This window comes from Labrus bergylta, chromosome 7 (genome assembly GCF_963930695.1).
Source record: "Labrus bergylta chromosome 7, fLabBer1.1, whole genome shotgun sequence".
Classification (NCBI taxonomy): domain Eukaryota; kingdom Metazoa; phylum Chordata; class Actinopteri; order Labriformes; family Labridae; genus Labrus; species Labrus bergylta.
Window position 1 is genome coordinate 5,901,778 of NC_089201.1, and position 23,965 is coordinate 5,925,742.

A 23,965-nucleotide genomic window follows, 5' to 3' on the forward strand; every position below is an offset into this window, starting at 1 on the left:
ATTTGGAAATTGGTCTGGTAGCTGGAGAGCTGCCAGTTCACTTCCTGAGATCTGCTGATTTGCCCTTGAGCAAGGCCCTGAATACCCCCACCAGTTCAGGAGTGTTCACTGTGGGCAGCACCCTCACTCTGACATCTCTCCAGTAGTGCATGTTGACAGGATCCTATCCTGAATTTCCTCTTGTGGGATTAATAAAGTATATTTTCTTCTTCTTCTTGTGTTTATGTTTAACAGGCTGTGATTAATTATGCTGCTATAATTTCAAATGTATTTCTCCCAGCAGGTACGGGAGTTTGTGTGTGTTCAAACTGATATGATACTGATATTCGGGGCTTGATGTGAGGAAGTGGAGTTCTGTCTCTACATGTAAGGTGTCACAGGGGGGGCAGTATGTGGTGTGGGAGCCAGCTCTTTCCCCCCTCATTATTTACACTCTCCTCCAATCAAGTGCTTAACTCTCCAAAGCAAAAATGTGTATCGTCGTCAGCAAATGTAAGTAATTTCAACATACTCTACAAATATCATTCAAATGAAGTATAAACACTAATGCTCAAGATGAGTATTTTTACGGTTAAACTTTCATTTGTGATCAAATTAGCCAAATAAAACCAAAAACAATCCGTAAAGAAATTATCTACCTTGACAGAATGCACTTTGTACTCTGGGAGTTTTATTCCCAGATCTGGGTCTCACAGATTATTGTTTACACTCTCCTCCAATCAAATGGTTACGGGGTTTAAGTATCGGCCAATCAGAGTTTCGGGGGGTGGGATTAGAACGCAGTTGATAGAACGTCAGCCTGACAGACTGTTGGTGCATTCATGTGGTGTCGGACACATCGGAAAAACGAGATTCCCAGTTGTAAAATGCACAAGAACGACATGAACACCTGCTCAAGTCGGAACAACAACTCGGAAACTCGGCCAAGAATTAAGCTGCCCGACTTCCCGACTTGACGTCAGAATCGTCATCAAATGAGGGGCAACATATGTTTTGTTAATGTTAACATACGTTTTATTAATTCACGTATTACACATTAACTTTCTGCACAAATATAAGTTCACAGTCTTTCTGTGCTGTTGTTACAACATTCAGACTTTCAGAACTTAAATAACGTGAACAAACTGAAGTCGGAAGAACGACTTCACAACTCGGAAACTTGGACCACCCGAGCAGCACCTGGACGCAGCATTTGCACAGGGAGAACTACACCAGGCGATAAGATTTAGTAAACAACCCCGTCGTTAGCTTTACGTTTACTGGTCTTTGTTTGCGTCTTCGCTCCGAGAAATTGGATTTAAAATCACGCTGTTTGACAGAAAGGAGATTCTTGAGGCCCCTGTGAGTCCGTTCCGTTTGTAGTGCGCTGTTTTAAAGTGACTCCTAACAGCACCAGCTACACGGACCCTTTCTCTCTGACTGGCCGTAAACAAACGACGAGATTAGGTAAGATTTTACACTCTCAATGGGCAGTATACTAGCCTACCATTACGGTTGTCAACACCTCCGATACTTCTCGACATAAAAGCCATTTTCCGTTTTCATGTTTACGTTTCACCTGTTTCTCTTTACAGCAGCACACTGCATTTAAACCATGGCAGTGTCACCACAGCGCCCCCTCGTGGCCGTCCTCTGTCTGCTCCTCTACTTCTTGAGGAGCGGCCTGTCAGTCCCTGACCCCCGGCAGAGAGAGGCCCTGATGAAGCTGGAGGCCTCGATGCAGACAGGTGGACAGGTGGTTCTGACAGATGCTGAGCAGCGTCTGGATGCTCTGCTGTTCAAAATGAAGCAGGAGGAGATCAGGAAAGCAGACTTCCCTCCCTCAATGCACTTCTTCCAGGCCAGGCACCTCATCGATAGCAGCCCCATCTTCAGCCTGATGCAAAAGATGCCCAAAGGTGCGTGCAGAGTCACATCATGGCACGCATGTATTGGTTCAGTTTGTTTGTAAATCCCCTGCACTCTGCCTGAATGGCTCACATGTGCAGTGGTGATTCTAGAGTCTGTTGGGGCCCTAGGCAAATTTAATTGGGGGCCCCTTCAACCACCGTTATGTCGGCCAGTGTCCCGATGCTCTTTCTTTTTTCACTCACAGACAGATAATTCCTCTTCATTTTTTGACGAACTTTGGTCATCGCAGGAATAATGTAAAAGACGCTAAGCAGGGTGAGTGTCTGTAGGCGTAATGACAGTGAGTGCTGCTGTTTTGAATTTGTCAGCCTTCAAGGGCCCCTTATTGGCCTGGGGCCCCAAGCAGTTGCCCGCCTTGCATGTTGACAAGCGGCGCCTCTGCACACATGTCATCTGCAAGATGGCATGTTATATGTTGCAAACGTATTTGTGCAAGTTCGACTTTCTCTGTTTTGCTAGAGGCAGTCTCAAGATCTGTAGATTCTCTTAAAGCGTCCGTACTTTTACATTTCATTTGTTTAATTTTGTTCTGTTGAAGCAGTACCGTGTAGAGGCGTCCATTCTTTTCTCTTTGGCCGATACAAAGAACGAAAAGGTGCAGGAAGAAGTGTAAACCTGCCCTTTGTACAGGGAAAAGAAAAGTAAATAAAATAAGTAAAAGAATTCAAGACAGCAATTTGTTTTGGCCAAAAGACAAACTTAAATATGTTCATATATGCATAAACAACGTGTGCGTACAATGTTTAACATTTAACAGAAACTTAACAGAGAGAAGAGAAACAAGCTTCTGAATGATAGAATCAAAAAGGTCATAACTTTCATAAAAGAAGTCACAGTGTTGCCGTGTTCTTGACTGATAAACACACGTGAAATAACAAACATTCAGGACATTTTTACAGTAAACTCTCACTCTAGTCAATGCTCCTGTTTCCACATCTGATCCATTTCAAAGACACTGTGAGACTATTTTTGACGATGCACGCTGCAGGCACGTCAAGCTGGACAGAATATATCGACCCGGACAGGAAGTCAGGCGAGAACACGCATAGAGCGTCCGCTCAGTTTCAAAATAAAACACATCATACCGACTCACGATTATGTTCCATCACTTTATCAACATTATATCAAAGCAGTCACCGAATGTACAATGAATCATCCTCAGAAAGACAAAGCAACATGTTGTTTACACGTGGCGCTGGCAGACAGCAGCGTGTGTGTATGTGGACATGAAGAAGTATCCCGTTCATTTATTCCTTATTCTGTCCTCCAGGGGGAGCTCTCCATGTCCATGACCTCTCTATGGTTTCTGTTGATTGGTTGGTGAAAAACGTGACCTATCGTCCAAACTGCTACATGTGCTGCACCGACAACCGCTCCATCAGATTCATCTTCTCGTCCCGATGGCCCAAAGCTCTGCCGCGCTGCTCCGCCTGGACGCTGCTGGAAAACCTCAGGGCCAAGACGGTCAACGTCACAGACCTGGACAACAGGTGGGCGGGTGATACTTTAATACAAAGTGTCAGAGCTGGTACCTGAGATCAAGAGAGATTAGAGATAGGACAGAGGGTAGAGTCTGAAATCACTCCCTCGTCCCCTCCTCACTATAAAGTGAGTTTATGTAGTGGACTATATCGTGCACTCATTAAAAAACATTTCAGACAGTACTCGCTCACTCGCTGAGTAGGGGACTTGAGCTTGTATATTTCAAAGCTCTTTTACACCGCTGGTCACACCTACACATTCACACCCTGATGGTAGAGGCTGCTGTGGGTAGAGTCCATCAGTGTTAACTCATCCATTCACATGCCGCCGCCGATGAAGCAGCGGGAGCAATTTGGGGTTAAGTGTCTTACCCATGGACACATCGGACATGTGGCTGCAGGAGCTGGGGATCTAACCCCCAACCTTCCGGTTAGGAGACGACCGACTCTACCACTGATCCACAGCCGCTCACAGACTTTGGTCTCATGTCTGTCATCATCGTGAGGACGCCGTCGATCTTTGACTCTTTATTAGAATATCATGTGTGTAGACAGATTATAGAAGTGAACGGGTCTGGTAGTAAATCAAATTGATCACATTCATATCTACGTTCTCACTCTCTCAGCATCGAGGGCAACCTGACCCTCTTCACCCACCAGGATCCAGAGTCCGTGTACCCCAGCCAGGACGTGGTCTGGGACCGGTTTGAACAGGGCTTCCTGGCGTTGTGGGGTCTGGTCACGTATGCGCCTGTGTTCAGAGACTACTACCACGAAGGCCTCACGCAGTTCTACGCCGACAACGTCATGTACCTGGAGCTGCGAGCTTTACTCCCCGAGGTAGAGAAGTGTCACACCTGTCTGAGTTCACTCGCTGCTCTGTTCATGAAACCTTCATGAAAAATGTTTGTCTTTGTTGTTCTCAGATATACGAGCTGGACGGGAGCTTTCATGACACTGCGTTCACTCTGAAGACCTACCAGGAGGTGACCACACGGTTCACAGACCAGCACCCGGACTTCTTTGGAGCGAGGATCATCTTCACGATCAACAGGTGAGTCAGTCTGAAGTGCATACTGCTTGTTGATGATGCTTTTACTTCTTCATGAACAGATTCCTGTAATGACAGAATCCGTCAGAGTGCTGCTGTTTGTGTCCGCCTAGCGTTTTGTTTTCTTCTGAGCACCAGCGTCTTTTTGAAATTGTTTAGAGTAGAGAGCGTTCGCAGCAGAAAGCGGCCGCCTGGAGAAAAAGCACCCGCGCCCAATTTCTCTTTCCGAGCGCTCTCGCCTTTTATGTGCGGCCACAGAAAGGCTCCGTTGGGGTTTAGAACGAGGAGGCTCCTCGCTGGGAGGCAACAGTGCTCACCACTTCACCACCATGCAGCCCTAACCGTGTGGCCCTGTGATAAATAAATCAAAGTGACGATGATGCCATCACATGCTGCGTTTCAGGGGAGTAAATTTGTCCGTGATGGTCCGAGCGGTGGAGGAGGCTATGAAGCTACAGAGAGACTTCCCCGACTTCATGGCTGGTTTCGACATGGTGAGAGGATTTTTTTATTTACAGTTTTCAAAACCAACAGAGCTGTTTGTACTGACAGGTGTTCTATTTCAGTAACAACATGATATCACACCCTCAATCCTCCTGTTTATAAAGCAGTAACTAAGAAGCTCTCTGCTGGTTGCTCTGTGTGTGTCCAACTTAAAAATGTCATAACATAAAATGTTGAAGAACTTTCTCTCTACCTGCTCAGGTGGGCCGGGAGGACAGTGGCAGACCCCTGTGGTTCTTCAGAGAGGCGTTGTCACTGCCGGCAGAGAGAGGAGTGACGCTGCCTTTCTTTTTCCACGCTGGAGAGACGGGTGAGCTCAGCCGTGACCGATGTGTAACTCCTCTTTTAGTTTGTACAGAAGCAGTGTTAGGGCACCATCACACAGAGACAGGTTGCTAGGGTTAAAAAAAACAAACAGCTGTGAGCGCCTGTGGTGAGGGGCTGCATGTGCATACAGGCGACTAAATAAAATAAGTAGGAAAAATGAATTTGAGCAAACATAGAGCCTTCGTCCGTTCCTTTGTTCCTCGACTAGGAGGGAGGGAAAAGCCTCCTACTTGATTTGATTAACTGCTTCGGCCAATGGTGAAATTGACGAGCGATGCAGACGTCTTGAGATGGAAAGTTGAACATCTTTTAACTTTTGTGGCGCCCAAACACTGCTAGGAAAATGTGTTTGCGGAGCAGCAGAGAAGAGCGCCCATCAAGCGCGCTGTAGGTTACCAGAGGAAAACAATGGTTTTACTGGTCACTTTTTTTACACATTAGATACCAGAGTGAGTCTGATTGGTCTATATGCTTTTAAACAGATGAAGTCAACAAATCATCTCTGTCTAATAATTATGTGTAACAGAAGAAGCTGGTTACTTGCATGTAGAATACTTTAAAGAGTCAAAGTGCAACAACAACAGCAACATATAAACACAAACATGTGAAATTAAGATTGTTGTTCCGTTATTATCCACAAGGGGGCGCTTTAAACTCATCAAAGATACACTGTTGGTCTTAAAGGTCCTTTTTGTTAAAGAGTTTTGAGGGAAGGAAACGATCAATGTTGGCGTTTTTATTTATCAGAAGCTTAAAGAAGAAACGACAACCATCACTCCCTTTGTTTCTCAGACATCCCATAATAACACACGGTCTCTCCTCTCCACCTCGTGTAGATCTGGAGGGCACAGACGTGGACCAGAACCTGCTGGACGCCCTTCTGTTTAACACTTCTCGTATCGGGCATGGGTTTGCTCTGCTGCGCCACCCGGTGGCCAGAGATATGTCCAGGAAGAGAGGGGTGGCTGTGGAAGTGTGCCCCATCTCCAACCAGGTACAACATGGTCTTTATTAGTATGGTCCTGTTACATAAACCGGTTAAATACTAAATCCACACGTTAACTAGAGTGATCATGATACCAGGGTTTTAAACTTTGATATGATACGAGTCAAAATCAAACGATATCAATACCTGTTTTAAAAACAAGGCAACAAAAACAGGAGTCCTAGCTTCCCAAAAATTGGGTGATATCTTATTTTTAATTACTAGAAACTGCAGCCAAATTCCGGCTCATTGCGTTAGTTGTACAAATATGTTGGCAACGCCCCGATACTCAAATGTTGCCAACGTATTTGTGCAATTTAGACCCTGAACTGGAAGGGCGGTACAGATGATGGATGGATGTTGAATACTTTGAATCTTCTGGAGCAACGAGGCTGTAATTGAGTTCATCATTTTGTCTCCTGTTCTCCTCGTTCAGGTGACAAAACTTGTCAAAGACCTTCGAAACCATCCTGCGGCTGCACTGATGTCAGAGGACCATCCTATGGTCATCAGCTCCGACGACCCCGCCATGTTCGGCTCCTCTGGACTCTCTCACGACTTCTATGAAGCTTTCGTTGGATTCGGCGGCTTGAGTTCACATTTAGGCACCCTGAAACAGCTGGCCATGAACTCGATAAGGTGAGGCTCAGCAGAGATGACAGGAGAGGAAGTTTTTAAAACCACAGCTGAAGTACGCCGACTGACGTGTCCCTGTGTGTGTTTCAGGTACAGCTCTTTGAGTCCACCGCAGCAGGAGAAGGCCCTGGCTCTGTGGCAGAGAAGATGGGATAAGTTCATCTCCGAAAATACTCGTTAGGAGGAAACAGCCGCCATCTTTAAACGCCACCATGCTGAACATGAGAGGGAAAAGTGTCTTTCCTTTTCTGACATCTGCTGTAAAAAACTCCTTACGTCCAAGTCGCCTTAAAATGGAGCTGATGGTATCCATTGGTTATACTGAGCAGCGTGAAACATGCCTGAGCGTTGGGCCGTAAGATGCAGAGTGAGGATTTGACTTCTCATGACTTTGCACTTTGAGGGGAGAATTCACTAAGAATGTTTTTGGTCGCTAGCAGCTTCATGAATTTCGCTCGCTATCTGCTCCATCTCAAGGTCTAATTCGCAAATTATGTTGCTCTCATGATATTCAAGAACATAAACAACCTTAAAGTTTGTTGATTGTGGCGTCGTCAGCTGCTCCTCTCTCGGCGTGCAGATCTCAAAGATGCTGAGCTGCGGGGGAGGGGACACTTTCTACATTTTGTTGTGCAGTCTAGTTTTTATCGATATACTTTTTTCTCCGTTTAAAACGAAGCATCCTCCCTGTATTGTGCCGGTGAGAGCGGCGCCATCCTTTTGTGAATTAGGCCGTGAGACATGTAGTTACAGAGCCAGGCAGGATTGTTATCTCTGTGTATGTGTGTGTGTGTTTATAAATTGTGTTGGATGCAGTGGGCAGTTTTTAAATCATTGTTTAGTTTTTAAAATCTTTTTTCTTGAATGCAAGTTTTTGGGATTTATTTTTGGCTCTCCGTTATTTATAGGTGCAGAGTTGACCTTTGCTCACATTTCATGTAATCATAAGAAACCTACCTGAAGCCCTGAGTATACTTTCCTTTAACGTACGTGTGACATCAGGTTTCTGCAAGTCCTCAGAAATTAACACTGCGAGATGCAATATGCATATAACCACTAGGGGCATTGTTGAGTTGTACGATGATGAGACTGGAAATGATCACATCGAGACACCAGAGAGCCGCTACGACAATGGTGGAAAATGTGGAAGAAAAGTTTATAGATCAAGTCCGTAACTACCCACACTATGATGTGTTGTTGCACAAACGTGTGCCAAATTAGCCGGCGACAGATCATCTCTACCTCTGTGTTTTACACCATCTGATGAATGTGGTGCTCCCTCTAGAGGAATCCTCCAGTAACACATGTTGTACAGAGGCAAGTATTTGAACATTTACGTTCACGATGCAGCTGGTTGTCTACACGTCGTAGGCAAGGTTCAAAAGCAAGTTTATTTGAGCCTTTACAATAATTCATGCATAATATTTTAAAGTGAATTTGAAATAAAGATGAAAACAAAATTTCCAACTGCCGAACTTAAATATGACAATAAATCAACAGATCGTTTTCAGTGTTTGTCAGTGTCTTCATTGTCTTCATTGTTCTTGTCATGTCGCTCTTTAATCGGGAGCATCAGGTCGTCGGTGCTGCTCGTCGTCCATCACCTGCTGCAGGTGTTGAACTGGGAGAAGAAGCTGTCGTCGATGCATCCTTTCTCAATGTCTGGTTTCCTTCGAATGAAACCAGTTCAGACACACAGTGAGACAAATAACAGGCTTTATGTTTATTCTTAGTGAATTAAGACATGAACCATACTGACTGTTGTTTGTGTGTTTCGGCCAGTCGAAGGTTGGTGTTGTCCAGGTGTCGTCTCAGCTGCTTGTTCAGTCTCGCCTGCTGCCGCTCGAGGAGCAGAGCCGAACGAGCCGAGTCCAGACGCACTCGTTCGTGTTGCTCCTCTTCGTTTCTCTCCTCCAGATCAATCCTCTACAGACACACACACACACACACACACACACACACTTGTTCTTTAAGGGTTAGGTTTAATAACACAGAATATCTTCAGTCGTTTCAGTCGTCCCTGCTGTTTCACCTTTTTCTCCTCAATTTGATATTTCTGGAACTGGATGACCTGCTGCTGGCTCTCTGAAGGGACCCTCCTGTCACTGCTGGGACAGAGACCTGGCAGTACCATGATTCTCGGGGTATGTGGGGCGTCTTCACACATCAGCTCACCCTGCAGGTGGTTGGTGGTGGAAGCTTGATCGTCTTCCTCTTTATGATCCGCTTTCTGACGGCGCTCCTCTTCAATCTTTGACCGTCCAGACGCCGCGAAAGGAGGGAGTATGATAGAAATGGTTTTACTGAACAACTGCACTTTACACAAAGTTTAGGGTACAAAAGTGTCCTCTACTCTTCCCTCTCTTTGGGCATTTTTTGCCCTTATTTTAAAAAAAGGACAGCAGAGATAAAGGTTGTCAAAATTCTTAATAATGCATGTTTTCAAAACGATAACGTCTCTGATAATTTACTGCCGGTTTTAAAAACTTTAGATTTATAGTTTTGAATAACTTAATACTTTTGAGACTTTTGCCTTATATAAATGGAGAGAGCTGAATAGAGACAGGAAATGATGGGAGCAGAGTGTGGGGGTTGACATGCAGCACGCCCCATGTACACCCGAGGTTCGGATTCTAACCCACAGCCCGATGTGACGAGGACTGTAGCCGCCATACACAACACAACATAAACAGCGAGGCTATCTGGCGCCACTTCACTAATTTTTAATCAAAAGTTGCTGTAAGAGAAAGAGAGAGAGAGGGCACTGTCTAAATTGCACACACACAATCTTAGGGTACCAAAACATTGCAATAGTGTGCAGTTTGCCTGAAATTAAAAAGAAATGACCCATTATTGGGTGTCTAAGACTTCTATTGTTGTTGCCGTGGTTTAAAAACAGTTTTTTAATAGTTTCATATCTAAGTTTAAAAATTCTGTTATCTGGTGACAACCCTTGGCAAGAGTGAGAACTATTGAGAGCAGACGGGAAAGACACGCTGCAAATGTCAAGGTCAAGGATCAGATATGAAACCGGAACGGCAGCGAGGACTCAGCCCTCTGTACATGGGGCACACGATCTAACCGCTCAGCTGATATGTCGCCCAAAAAAGCGGTTCAGTTTGGGGCTCTAGATGCAGTTAAATTGAGCCTCATGTCCGGAGGCTACAAACTTCAAGCAGGCGGCTCTTTTCCTGCATGTCATTCCTCACTCTCTCTCATCCTGATCTCTACATCTATCCACTATCCTGCCAAATACAAGCAGTTCAATTGATTTTAAAAGGCAGGAACATGAATGCATCTCAGGGTTTGTTAGCTTTACATCTGTCTGTACCTTGGCCAAGTTGAACTCCTTAGTGGCCACAGCTGCAGCTTTCCTCCTCTCACTGTCGATGCTGTGAAGTTGCAGAGCTCTGATGTCCATCTCTACTCTGCTCTGGTCGTAGCGCTGCCCTGAAGGACCGAAGACATGCGAGTCAAGTTTATTCATAGATCACCGATCATACTTAGAGCCACTCAGAGTGCTTTACACTGTGGCTTCTCTGACAACAATGCAGCAGTCAGTATGTCCTCCTTCTAACTTTAGATTCTGGTCCTGAATGCTCTGGATTTGTTTGGACCAGAGAAGGTAGGCGGTTTTAAGGCACCCACACACGGCCTGTTTTGGACGCCCCTCAGTTTACCAGATATGAGAGCAGTTATCAGGTCAAACCAACAGGTGTTGCAGTGATGGAAGCGGTCAAGAGAAGTGGTTCAGATAGAAGTGATTGTACCCGACCTAAAAAGCCTCTGCATGTTTCTAATAAGCTCCACGAGCAGAAACGTGCTCAAACTAGGATCAATATTGGAGATGCTTTTGAAAAATGGAGAGAGGTTAGAACACAGAAAGGTTTACAGACCGATGCAGAGCTGGATAAACACTGAAGCTTCAGTGTCCACAACATGGTGACCTGTGTGAGCATGGACTCTAGAGAGGAGGGGGCGGGGGGGAGACAGCTCTCTACAATGTTTTGGATTTGGACTGGAGTACCCATTTTAAACACTAGGTGTCAGAGTTACATATTGCTCCTTAACTCTTTAAATTCTTCAGGGACTTGAACCCTTAACGTCTGATAAAAGTAAGTGAGATTGTGCTTCATGTGTGTGAACTCTGACTCCTGTGAGGGCTCTACCTTCCAGCTTGCGTTGCTGTTGTGCTGATGCTCGTTCGCTCTGCTGCTGCATGAGCCATCCTCTGAGCTGCTCCTTCTGTCTCTGCCGTCTGCTCTCGCTGTCCAGATCCTCGCCCACCAGGCCTTGGAGCATCATCTGCGCCTCACCCGTCTCTGCGTCCTTACAGTCTGGGTCGTTCAGGTCGTTTTCCCGCTCTCTCTGAGGTTGCTGGTACTGACGCCGGTAACTGACGATGTCTTTTTCCACTGCTTGCCTCCCCTTCATTTGTCTGTTGTGGAGAAGACAAGCTACTTTGCTGTTATGCAGCAGATCAGCATCTGGATGGAGAAGACATTAGAAATCATGACTGTGCATACCCATCAAAATGTACTGAACATGTTGGCTCTGTTTAAGAATGATCAACCTCACGTGTGGCTACATCCACTTTACTATCAGTTTGAAATCTGGTCCTCCCTGGGTCACAAAGTTTAAGGAGCTCACCTTGAGCATCTTGTTGCTCCTTTTCAGCCTTCTCTTGAGTCTTCTTCTCTTTAATCTGCAGGTCCAGGGCTTCCTTGTCAACCTGTATGAAAACACAAAGGTGACACAGAACAGTGTGTAAACAAAAACAATAAATACAGAAATATGACATCAAGCTAAAATAAAACTTTAATATACAACATATATACACAAATTTGTTTTCGAGAATTGCTGTGGGTCTGTCATTAATGGTGAACGATTATAGACAACTATTTTTTATTTTGTTGTCACAGATTGATTTTTAATCCTACCAAATTATTTTATCTGTGACTCCATAGCCTCCCCATAAACTTAAATAAAAGCTCATCCCGTTTTAAGGCCCAGTCCTTTTTATTACTATCCTGTGTTTGTGTTAACTAAAGGTTGGTCTGTAGCAGTGAGTGATCTTACCCCGATAGTCCGCACTTTGTGGTTAAATATCCTCTCTCGTCTCTCGCTTTCATCGTCTCGTCGTTTCTGCAGATTTGCCTTCGCGACGCGGTCTGACAATATCTCAGTGTTCAGCATGATGACTTTAAATATTTTGTACGCGACGTTTGATTAAGGACGCCTGCTGAAAGTTATCCCACACCTAGATTACATTACAAACACTCTGGTTGCTAGGAAACCAGAGTTCGTAAGCGTTCGTAGAGTGTCGGCTCTTCACGTGACATGCCGAGTTGTGCCTCCCTTCCTAACTTTATGTGTATAGATAAAAATATTATAATATATTCTTAATTTGGAATAAAAGCATTGTCTACATGGTTAGATGTAAGTTATCCAGCTTAGTGTTTATGGTTTAGCCCTCATTTCTGATATTCGGTTAGTATAATGGCCTTTGGGTTGTGGTGATATATGTCCTGAACAGTGGGTGGCAGTGTGGAGCTCACCTTTCTGTTGAGCTGCGAGTCGTTGCAAAGACGAAGAAGACTTTTATTTACAAGCGATAAGAGAGCGTAGGTCAATGAAGAAGAGGTATGTTGACAGAAAATATGTTTAATCTGAAGTTTAAATATAATAGGAGTGATGTTCTCCACATATTAGTGTTATACAATGATACTTGAAGTCCTGCCTACTGTAAGGTTCAGTTATAAACTTGTTATCTGAGATATTTGGCTGTCGCTAAGTAGCCTAGCATCACACATGACCTGAGTTACACAACGAGTTCAGCGTTTTTTTAAGACTGTGTCACAACTAAAACAAACATTGTGTGGATGCTTAATGGTATATTCTGAAGGCTTTTTCTATATAACGTTGACGTGTTTATAAGCTCCAAACGCAGAAAGTGAGAGTGCGAATTGATGGGTGTTAAGGTTTAACTTGTGACCCTGTTAGTTGGAGACATCTTGACCAATGTGTCTGCGGTTGTCATGGTTACAAGCGCTGTTGAAAAGGGAAAGAGCCCTTTCAAATACCTCTGTGACAAGGTTTAATATTGCCTTGTCAAAATATGGTCAAAATAGACGTCTGTAATGTTGTTACCACGACAACCATAGACGCGTTCGGGCGGAAGTCGCCAGTTAACATGGTCACAAGTTAAACCGTAACACCCCACTACATATGTCACACAATGCTGGGGAAAGGTGAGCAGAGCATCCTCCAGGCTTTAGACAAATACGCTAAAAACAAATAATTAACATGTTGCTTTTGAAACCGACTGAGCCACAGGAGACAAATAAAAGAGAGCAAAGTCCAAGAAGTGGTAAAGGATTTACTGTACCTGTCATGTGAGGAAAACACTTAAGTGCTTGATTTTCCTTTTTAAAAGTAGGTCATACTTTTTAACATTTAGTAGATGGTCTAATGCTGGAGTGTGAATTCAAAGAAATGCTGATGAAGAGGTTTTTGTCTTTGGTTTGAATTTGTCTGTAGCAAAGTTGTGTGTCGTTAACACACATTCAGCAGCTTTTGCGACGACCTGACATTTTCTGTTCTCCTTTTTTTCCGGCAGAGGACTTCATTTAATGGCTGCAGCAGAGAACTGAGAGGAGTTTTAACATCATGGAGTCCATAGTTGACCTCCTAAATGTTTTTCACATTAAGGCCAGTGGATGGTCTGTGACGGTCAGCCTCTTACTCGTCTTTCTGGGTCTTCTCTACTGGTGAGTTTATTCATTAGATACCTGTTTGTTGGTTCGTTTGTTTGTGATGCTGCAGCTGGTGTGGTCAGTTTATGCACCGCACTCCTCATTAACAAGATCTGATGTTTGCATGTTGGACTTTCTGAGCGTATTCATGAGGAAACTCTTTCAGGATAAATATTCCAAACCAGCCGGGAAACAAATGTGCAGTCGGGTAGATTTGTACGGCTTCTAGGGTGTAAGACTGAGTTCATATTCTGGGATTTCTTTGCTATGTTCTTTTGTTATGACCTATCACGAGTTATTTCCTTATATAAGGTTTGCAGGTATTAAATCTGCAAGTAAACTCCTTGAAAAGCTTTACACAGTGTTTGTCTGAGCAGCTTTGATTCCTCTTTACGTGAGCGCTGTACAAAAATAAATATGGGACAATGATGCGATATTTCCTGAACATGAAAAAAAGAGTGTTAAATTAGAGCACATCCCACCCTGTGCACTCACCTACTACATCCCCATGGTCTCTCCAGGACACCGGCAGGATTTTTCTTAACAGTGTGTTTTCCGTTAATTGAGAAAACAAACAGATTCAACATTGATGTCATGGTTTTCGCTGCGTTCAGTGCCTCTTTTAATGCTTAAAGTATAACCTAGTGTGTCCGCTTTCTTGACAGCAACAGAGAGTTCCTAAAACATCGTTTATTAACAGTGATGTCACTGATTTTTTTAGCAGAGTGCATTGATTCATCAATCAACTGCACACATCCTGCAGAGGATTCAGTCTCTAAACCAAGTTTTTCATGCAGAATTTTTACCCTGACACTTCAAATGTGAGATTGAACAACATCCCTGTTTGGTTCAAATCATGATTGGACAATTAGTTAATATTCCTCCGTGTGATTGTCTTCTTGACTGTATATGCTTTCATGATTTTCATTACATCACTCATCAGCTCAGCTCTGTGCTCTGACTTCTAGGTATTCAATTTACCCCTTTTCCGTCCTCTCTCGATGTGGCATCAAACATCCAAAGCCTGTGCCTTTCTATGGCAACCTTTTCCTGTTTCGACAGGTAAGATATTCCTGATTTTTCCATTAAACCGTGTTAAACCCCTTCGCCTCTTACTTCCTTTTCTTTGGTTTAGTCCCAGTTGTAATCTTTACCCCTTCCTCTCGTTTGTGAGTTCCCTTTTGCCCTTCAGAACAGAGTTAGTGGTAGTGGGGAAATCTCCCCCGACAAAATGAGACCACCCTTCAAGCCTCTTCCTCACCTAAAAATCTCTGCACTGCCTTTCACCCCAGTACTTTTCTGAGCTCCTCCAACCCTCCCCATCCGATCCTCTGACACTCTCCATTTTCCACACCACCCTGAGGACTTTTCCCCCTAACTCTGGAACACTCTCCCAGCAGTTATCCGCAGTGCTACATCCTTGGACATATCCAAAAACCTATTGAAAACTCACCTGTTCAGCTCAGCCTTTGGACTTAGTTAACTGTGTTGTCCAGTTAATGTGTTTGCACGTGAAGGGCCCGTTGACAGGCGCGATTTAAATTCAAGCTATTATTATAAGATCGACTCTGATACGTCATTAGTAGTCATGAAGGGTATTTATGTAAACAGATGTGTCAAAATTACTAGGAAGGAATTCTGGGAGATCCCTCACAACACTGTCACGACCCCGGCTCTTAAAGCCTGACAAAATACAAGAAATGTTTTAAAGAATGATGTAGGGTTTATTGCCACAAAATACCGACAAGATACCACAAAAATATAAACATATGGTGCAAGCCCGGGGCTGTGGTGATGCTCAGGATGTATGCAAGAAGTTGTCAGGCTTAAATAGCCTGCAACTGGGAGACTGGCCATGACTGCCCAGGTGCAGCAGAACCCCACGCACCAGTGACCTGCAGGGACACAAGACACACACAGACAGAAGGCTAAACACAAACTTCCCTTTCACACTTCCTGCTAGAAACATGCACAAATATAAACTAAGGATTGACGCAAAGGTTTTACAATGTGCTTCATGTTAGGATGCGATTGTGTTGTGTTTAGTCTCTTCTCATGTTGTCCTCTTAGGGATTTTTCCAGCCTATGAAGGATCTCATAAAGACACACGGCAGAGTCTGTGGGTGAGTAAAATAAAAACTGACTACATTTAAAAAAAAAGGTTTGTAACATCAGCTGAAAACCTGCCTGGTGAATACCTTCATCAGTAAATATTAAAGTTGTCGTTTGATATACTCTCAGGTATTATTTGGGCCGCAGACCGGTGGTGGTGATCGCGGACCCCGACATGCTCAGGCAGGTGATGGTACGAGAATTCAGCACCTTCCCAAACAGAATGGTGAGGGCTTTCACAGAAACACACACATGTTCACTATATGCTTACTCATTATTCTAGTTTGTTTTTAAGAGTAATACTATGATAAGAGACGTGTGTGCCGGTTTGTCTTTGTTCATTCTGTACAGTCTTTTCGGTTTGCCACCAAACCCATGACGGACTGTCTGCTCATGTTGAGGGACGAGCGCTGGAAGAGAGTTCGTAGCATCCTGACGCCGTCGTTCAGTGCTGCTAAGATGAAAGAGGTAAGATATGAAAGAGCAGATTGATTGTGTGCCAATTTAAATCTGCTAGAATTAAAGGTCCAATCAGTAAGCTGTGTAGTGAGTGAAATGATAAAGTGACCTTACTATATGATCAGACATTAAGGAAACATGCTATGTTGTCTCTGACAACAATGCAGCAGCCAGTATGTCCTCCTTCTAACTTTAGATTCTGGTCCTGAATGCTCTGGATTTGTTTGGACCAGAGAAGGTAGGCGGTTTTAAGACACCCCCCACATGGCCATTTGGACGCCCCTCGGTTTGTCAGATATGAGAGCAGTTATCAGGTCAACAGGTGTTGCAGTGATGGAAGCGGTCAAGAGAACTGGTTCAGATAGAAGTGATTGTACCCGACCTAAAAAGCCTCTGCATGTTTCTAATAAGCTCCACGAGCAGAAACGTGCTCAAACTAGGATCAATATTGGAGATGTTTTTGAAAAATGGAGAGAGGTTAGAACACAGAAAGGTTTACAGACAGATGCAGAGCTGGATAAACACTGAAGCTTCAGTGTCCACCACATGGTGACCTGCGTGAGCATGGACTCTAGGGGCGGGGGGAGACAGCTCTCTACAATGTTTAGAATGTGTTCTGCAGTACCCATTTTAAACACTAGGTGTCAGAGATACACATTCCTTCCATAATTAGCAAAAAATAAATAGAGATTTTAAATTCACCAATAAGAAAAGCTGATTAAGGTATGCCCGTGGTCTAGTGGTTAGCTCGTGCTCCCCTTGTTCAGGGCCTGTTGTCCTCAAAGTGAGTGGCCTGGCTTTGAATCCGACTTGTGGCTCCTTCCCTGCATGTCATTCCCCACTCTCTCTCTCTCTCTCTTCCCGATTTCTGACTCTATCCACTGTCCTGTCTCTACAATAAAGGCATAAAAGGCCCAAAAATGTATCTTTTAAAAAAGGAAAGCAGATTAATAAAATGTATTACATAACAGGTGTTAGATATTTTAATTCTTAACTTTAATACAAACAATGTTTAAGTGATTGGCAGATGAAGTCTTACAAAGCTTTGGGGCTTTCTTTCTATTAGTCAAAGATTTTGAGCTGTCAAACTCTGAAACGGTGCCATCTGCTGGCTGTGAATTATACAGCAGCCCTCTTAATCACCACTACTAGAGCCTCATGATACCAGAATTTAATGATAACGGTGAAAACCAAACCATCCATACCTGTTTCATTACCATGGCGACAAAAATATTGCTCCTAGTCACCCAGTATTGGTTAATTTCTTGTTTTTAATTGATACAAATTGCAAGCAAACTCCTGCTCACTGTCTACGTAGCACGGTAGATGGTATCGTGTCACTGTCTTCTCTGTTTCTCTGTAGATGGTCCCGTTGATCAACACCGCCATCGACGCCCTGACCAACAACTTAAATGTCCATGCTGAGTCCGGAGAGGCGTTTGACATCCACAAGTAATCACACATCGAAGAAGTAGAGTTGAACAGAATACAGAATGTCTCTTTCCATCCTGGAGTCCTCATACTCTGTGTGGTCCTGCAGGTGTTTCGGCTGCTTCACCATGGATGTTATAGCCAGTGTGGCGTTCGCTACTCAGGTGGACTCTCAGAACAACCCAGACGACCCGTTTGTCAGCCACGCGCAGATGTTCTTCACCTTTTCTTTCTTCCGGCCCATCATGATGTTCTTCAGTGAGTCCTATCTTTTTGTTTTGTCTTTTATGTAAACAGTGATTTTTACCTTTTTGAGGCTTTTATATAGAAATGTTGGCGAGTAAAATCAGAATTTTTGGAATGGGTGTGTATGTGACTTGCTGTGACGAGAAGCACAGCCTCTGCACATGGGGCACACGACATAACCGCTAGGCCATCGACGCCCCACCATCGTTATCATGACTGCTTGTCTGCTTACATGTAATTATTGCACAGGCCTGTCTGAGTGTAAAAGTTGGCGTTTCATGTAGAGTTACAGCAAAAACGTCTCTTTGTGTGTCCAGTTGCTTTTCCGTTCATCGCGGCTCCGCTGGCCGGACTCATCCCCAACAAACGACGAGACAAGATGAATAACTTCTTCATCAACTGCATCCAGAGGATCATCGAGCAGAGAGAGGAGCAGCCTCCTGAACAGGTTGATTTAAAAAAAAAAAGTGATTTACACTGTGGTGTTTTAAATTCATTTATTGATTTATAGGGTTGTCACAATACCAGAATTTTAAACTAAGAGTTGATACTGGTAAAACACCACTGGTATCCAATGATATTGATACCACGGCAAGGTTTTTTTCTTTTTTTTTAAATGAACAAAAACCTCAAGCAAACTCCTGCAACCTGTCTGAATACCTTAACAAATACCTTAGCAACGTTTCAGTAAGATTTAGGCACTGCTCTCTGTCTTTTTCTCACCGCAGCTTTTGGTGAACAATATGACTGAAGATCTGACGTTTTGGTACTTGTCGATACTATCGATCATTCAGATAACGGGGATTGTGTCGTTTTAAAATATGTGGTATTGAAAAGTATCGAACATTATGACGACCTTCTCGATTGATATCTTTGCATGCAGAGGCGTCGAGACTTCCTCCAGCTGATGTTGGATGCCCGAACAACCAAGGACAGTGTGTCTCTGGAACACTTTGACACATTGAACCACTCGGATGAGCTCGATCACAGGAACCAGCGGTCGCAGGCGTCCGCTCTGGATCAGGACGTCGGCCCGCAGGAGCCCCCCAGCAGACGCCAGCAGAGAAAGATGATCACTGAGGACGAGATCGTGGGTCAGGCGTTCGTTTTCCTTCTCGCAGGATACGAAACCAGCAGCAACACGTTGGCCTTCACCTGCTACCTCCTCGCCCTCCACCCTGAATGTCAAAGCAGAGTGCAGGAGGAGGTGGATGATTTCTTCACCAGACATGTGAGTGTGGGGTATCTTACAAAGCAGACGATATCCAGGTGACATCAGGGTTAACTCTTTCAGGAATACGAAGGTGGTTCACGTCTTACTGAGGTAGATCACCATGGTAACAACCTGTGAAAACTCTGTCAATCAGATCTCTTCATCGTGGAGCTCCATGAGCTGATCGAGAGCGGAGAGAGTCCGTCAAACACTTTTTTATTTCCCTTTTGATTTTACAAATATATCAATGTACTTTACTGATATCACACTTCAACAGAGACTGAAGCTTTGCAGCTGTGATTGTGAAATTGAGCACCGCTCTCACTTCCTGCAGCTGCTGGTTATGTTGTTGGATTTAAGTTGTAAAGTTGCATTCTCTCTACATGTTTGATGCATTATACTAAAAGTTTGTTGTTCTCTGTTGCTCCAGGAGTCACCAGATTACTCAAATGTCCAGGAGCTGAAGTACTTAGACATGGTGATCAGTGAAGCTTTGCGCCTCTACCCTCCTGGATTCAGGTAACTTCAGCACATAAAGTGATGATCCAGTGTGTTCTTTTTCTCCCTATAATTCCACTTATAACTTACTCGATCAAAATACCACAGGAGTGAAGAAAGAAAAGATGTGTTTTAGTGCTTTAAAAATCTCACCTGTGGTACTTTTCCCCCCCTCAAAGGTTTGCGAGAGACATCGACAACGACTGTGTGTTGAACGGTCAGCTTCTCCCTAAAGGAGCCACGCTGGAGATCCCTGCTGGCTTCCTTCACTACGACCCTGAGCACTGGCCGGAGCCCGAGAAGTTCATCCCTGAGCGGTAGGAATGACCTTACAGGAAATGACAGATCTCTTTTGCCTCCTTTGTATGTTTAGATGTCGTTCCTTAACTGTAAAGTCACATCAAACCTCTTAAAGCTGAATATAATCTTATAATTCATGCTGTGTTTCTATCACTGCAGCTGCTGTAACTGTAAAAAAAAAAGGAAATATAAAAAGCAATGTGCTGTGCAGCAGTGCATCCATATTTCTTCTATTATAGAGGGTATGCACGTGATGTCATGGTGGGCGGAGTCACTGCACTTAGAGCCAGTGAGTGGCAGAAAGCTCCTCGTACTTGATGTCAGTAAGAGTCCGATTAACACAGCTGCTGCTACAGCGACAGATAAGAAATGTTTAGTCCATAGATATTCATCAACATGAACGTATCCTGGCTTCTATTCAGATAAATACTGACATTATCTCCACACATTTTTTTCATGAGAGGGGAAAGTATCCAACCTAATAACGATAATAAATAAGTTGAGAGTTGTTCTGTATGTGGTTGTCTCATTCCAAATGAACGGGAGGTGTCGACAGTTAAACAGCTGTTGACACTAAGTTACCTCAAACTCAAAGAAAGCTTGGCTCTGTTCACGTTGAACTCACTTCGACCTGCAGCCCTCTGTCGAGCGATTTACAGACCACCGAAAGATGAAGTAAAAAGAAGCTAATAGAGCCCAGAAATACGGAGAAATATCTGGATCCATACACTCTGATTCAGCTTCACATCCTTCACTGATCAAACCGGGTTTACTTGTGTTTTTTTTGTGTAGGCTAATGACGTGGCTTTGATATCATGTAAATATAAAAGTCAGGAAAACATGATTTCTTGCAAAAGGTCAATGTCCACAGCAATCTTACACTGTTTGGATCAGGTGAAACGTTAAAGTTAATAGTGCTGCAGTGCTGACTACAGGCATGCACATGTTTGGATTTTGGATCCCATTGGCGATTAAGCTCGTCCTCCCGCCTTGCGTCTGTCCCACTCGACTCTGTGTTCGGTAAAACCTTTGATTTAGATTTGTCAGTGTATTTGTAGTGATAAAGGGCACACAGCAGTCATCATGGTGTCTATTGGTTTGTTACCCTCTCAGTGCGAAACGGATGTGACGTTTTCCGGGCGTTCCCTTAATGCTGTCAGTATCGATTCCACCTTTCTACACGAGTCGAGCTTTTTAAGTTCTGAGGCTATATTTCATCCTGCAGCTTTCTCCCCTGTAATGAAGGGTTCGGGTTTCTGTAACAGAAATGATAGAAACGTTTCACTGCTCTAAACCTGAATGAAACTCTGAACTTTATTTTGATAACGATGATGAAGCTTGTGGTCGATCTCCAGGTTCACTCCGGAGGCCAAAGCCAGCCGACACCCGTTCGTCTACCTTCCGTTCGGGGCTGGTCCTCGTAACTGCGTGGGGATGAGGCTCGCTCAGCTGGAAATCAAAATGGCTCTGGTGCGTCTGTTCCGCAGATTCAACATTGTGGCCTGCTCGGAGACCAAGGTGGGTACAACAAGCTGTTGCAAACTACTGTAGTGTCCATTCACACACCACTCTGTAAACATTCCCATCAGTCGACATACAGCAGGCAACTTTAAGGCTTTGTTTGATTAGGGGAAGTAGCGAACAAAGCGATAGAGTCCTCTACACGACGCTGTAATGAGAATATGTGTCTTCATATCAATGCTACGTGTAGTTGAACAGAATCACAATCTGAACTAAAGAGTGGAGAAGAACATACTGGAGAACAGGAAACATAATGCAGCAGGTTCATTAGAGCACAGAGATGGTAGAGGTGGCGCGCAGACAGTCTATGCACCATGCAGCTGACACAGTATATAAACGTCACCCCCTCTCCTATTGGCTCAAGGTGAATTCCGGAGAATATCCTGCTGCATTCTCACATCAACTCACTTGGACTTGCTGCAGAAATAATACTAGGAGTCTGGCAGGAGAAACTCCGGGTGAAGTCCGAGTGAAAAATGTGTCTGTTTGCATTCACACATGCACCTCCTCCTGGAAAAAACTGGAGTTTTCCAGGAGATTTCTGCGAGTGTGAAAGCCCTACAAGTCTGAGCAGCTCTGGTGAAAATGGAAAAACCAAATGAATTTACCTTTTTGTGTCTGTATTAATATCTTTAAAGGCTTACTCCTCATACATTTATTAGCTCGAATATGATTTGATTTCAAGAGTCTGTTGAGTTAACTGCAACAAGAAGAAGATTTGAATTAGTGCTGCAGGAGAACTATGAGACTGGACATCATTTTAATCTGCAGCGACTGAACAAATAACCAACAATTTATAATCTAGTAATCAAACTTCAGCATCACTCTGTGATTATTTTACACATGTGGCAATAATCCCATAAAGCATTTCCTTTACATGGCGTGTTCTGCCTCTTCTACAGGTTCCTCTGGAGCTGAAGTCGTCGAGCACACTCGGACCTAAAAACGGTATTTTTGTGAAAATTCAAAGAAGAGAAGCAGGAGAAGGCGGCGTGAATTCTCCATCAGATAATTAGAAACTGATGGACTGTGGAGGACTCAGGCTGTTGTGAATCCCCGCAGAGAGTTTCATCAGTTATTTTGGTGATTATTGAATAAGGGAACTTGAGGAATCATTTGTTTGCTCTACTTCATGCATCTTACCTCAAAGTGTGGCAATATAGATTTTATTTTTCTGTGATTTTTTTGAATGGATATAACTCTTCAATATGTTTATTATTAAGGATATTTGGGGAAATAACCCTTAATGTTTATCTCACTTTAACCAGGTCACCACTCTTCTTCTTTACACTGTAGAATTAAGTTTCTTCTGTTGATTTATTTTTTAACTTTTTTAACTTAATGGTTTTAAAAGTCACATATTCTGCAAAATCCACTCCACCATGTTTCTCTAACACTAGTATGTGTCTCTAGTCTGTCTACAAACCCCCCAATGATGAGAAAAGTCCATCCTTTCTGTCTTTTGCCTGCTCCACTTTTCAGAAAATGTGTGCTCAAACAGGCCGTTTGGAGATTTTCCCTTCATGACATCACAAAGGGCAGTAACCCCTCCCCCAGGTAGGTGACACTCCCACAGCTAGGTGTTTGTTCTGCCCTCTGAGTCTGCCTTCTCACTGTAAACAATAGGACATGGAGCGAGAAAGCCCGAGCCACCCAAGCCCTTCCAGAGAGGGGCGTGGTCAGACACGGCTCATTTACATATTTAAAGGTACAGACACAGAAACAGCCTGTTCTGAGCAGGACTGAAATAGAGGGGTTTATAGTCATGATCAAATACAGGATCAGAGTGGATTTACAACAAGACACTTCACACACATGTTTTGGGGAGCTCTGAGACTTATTGAAACTAAAAGGAGGAGAATATGTGACCTTTAAGTGCTTTTAATCTGATGCACAAAGATTGAAACTTGCACACAATGGAGTGAAAATGACTAAGACCTTGCTATTTAAAATCGTCGTTATATCACTTCTATCCTGGAACAGGGATTCATTAACTGTTTAAAGGACCATCAAACGGTGACGATAGAGAAGTCCATGTGACAGGAAAGACGGGTTACCTTACAATGTGTTTCTGATTTCATTTATTGAAGACTTGGTGACATCACTTCATCGTGCACTCAAATGAAAGCTGCTATGATAGAAAATGACAGCGGGGATGTACGGGAGTTGGTGCGATCAACTGTTTACTTGTCATTCTGATTCTATCATTAATGTTTCTTAAAGGAGATGTTGTTGACATTGAAACATCTCTATCTTAATCTATTCCATGTTTGGAGGTTATTCTGAGCTGCTTGAGAATTTCAGCCCTAAATAAAAACTTTGAATGTGTTAAAAATAGTGAGTCAGGGCTGAGCACTGAATGTGCCTGCTGTGCATATAAAATGGGTTGTTTGACATTTGTGATTATTAAAAAGTATTAACCTCTTGAGTTTTGTTGTTTTTTTGAAAATGTGACTGACTTCTCATGATGGAGATCGGGTCGTCCACTTCTTTTAGGGTCCGCTCCCTCAGTTCAGTTGTCAGAGATTTCATGAG

The 23,965-nt window shown here is 43.7% G+C and overlaps 3 protein-coding genes across 6 annotated transcripts; 2 read left to right on the forward strand and 1 right to left on the reverse strand.

The window, feature by feature from the left end:
• Positions 1-1,164: 1,164 nt before the first annotated feature.
• ada2a (adenosine deaminase 2a) lies at positions 1,165-8,405 on the forward strand. 2 transcript variants are annotated; one of them, XM_020639803.3, is made up of 10 exons: positions 1,165-1,446; positions 1,578-1,898; positions 3,182-3,401; positions 4,019-4,232; positions 4,319-4,446; positions 4,847-4,937; positions 5,149-5,257; positions 6,111-6,268; positions 6,696-6,898; positions 6,986-8,405. In XM_020639803.3, the coding sequence occupies exons 2-10, from the start codon at positions 1,595-1,597 to the stop codon at positions 7,074-7,076; spliced, it is 1,518 nt and encodes a 505-aa protein (XP_020495459.1). In that variant the 5' UTR covers positions 1,165-1,446; positions 1,578-1,594; the 3' UTR covers positions 7,077-8,405. The 2 variants fall into 2 exon arrangements, with proteins under 2 accessions (XP_020495459.1, XP_020495458.1); XM_020639802.3 differs by having other exon boundaries at positions 1,166-1,446; positions 1,575-1,898.
• On the reverse strand, positions 8,268-12,162 carry ribc2 (RIB43A domain with coiled-coils 2). The gene is made up of 7 exons (XM_020639804.3): positions 11,975-12,162; positions 11,546-11,627; positions 11,065-11,382; positions 10,227-10,345; positions 8,928-9,146; positions 8,655-8,821; positions 8,268-8,565 (listed from the first exon to the last, which is right to left on the reverse strand). Exons 1-7 carry the CDS (start codon positions 12,089-12,091, stop codon positions 8,496-8,498), a joined length of 1,092 nt encoding a protein of 363 aa, XP_020495460.1. The 5' UTR covers positions 12,092-12,162; the 3' UTR covers positions 8,268-8,495.
• A 237-nt stretch (positions 12,163-12,399) lies between these two features.
• Positions 12,400-23,858, forward strand: tbxas1 (thromboxane A synthase 1 (platelet)). 3 transcript variants are annotated; one of them, XM_020639794.3, is made up of 14 exons: positions 12,400-12,538; positions 13,515-13,665; positions 14,619-14,712; positions 15,721-15,773; positions 15,892-15,988; positions 16,114-16,230; positions 17,585-17,673; positions 17,762-17,910; positions 18,216-18,346; positions 18,782-19,129; positions 19,542-19,630; positions 19,789-19,926; positions 21,265-21,427; positions 22,333-23,858. In XM_020639794.3, exons 2-14 carry the CDS (start codon positions 13,565-13,567, stop codon positions 22,444-22,446), a joined length of 1,683 nt encoding a protein of 560 aa, XP_020495450.2. In that variant the 5' UTR covers positions 12,400-12,538; positions 13,515-13,564; the 3' UTR covers positions 22,447-23,858. The 3 variants fall into 3 exon arrangements, with proteins under 3 accessions (XP_020495450.2, XP_020495451.2, XP_020495453.2); XM_020639795.3 differs by lacking the exon at positions 12,400-12,538 and adding an exon at positions 13,275-13,404; XM_020639797.3 differs by lacking the exon at positions 12,400-12,538 and adding an exon at positions 13,310-13,330.
• The last annotated feature ends 107 nt before the right edge of the window (positions 23,859-23,965 follow it).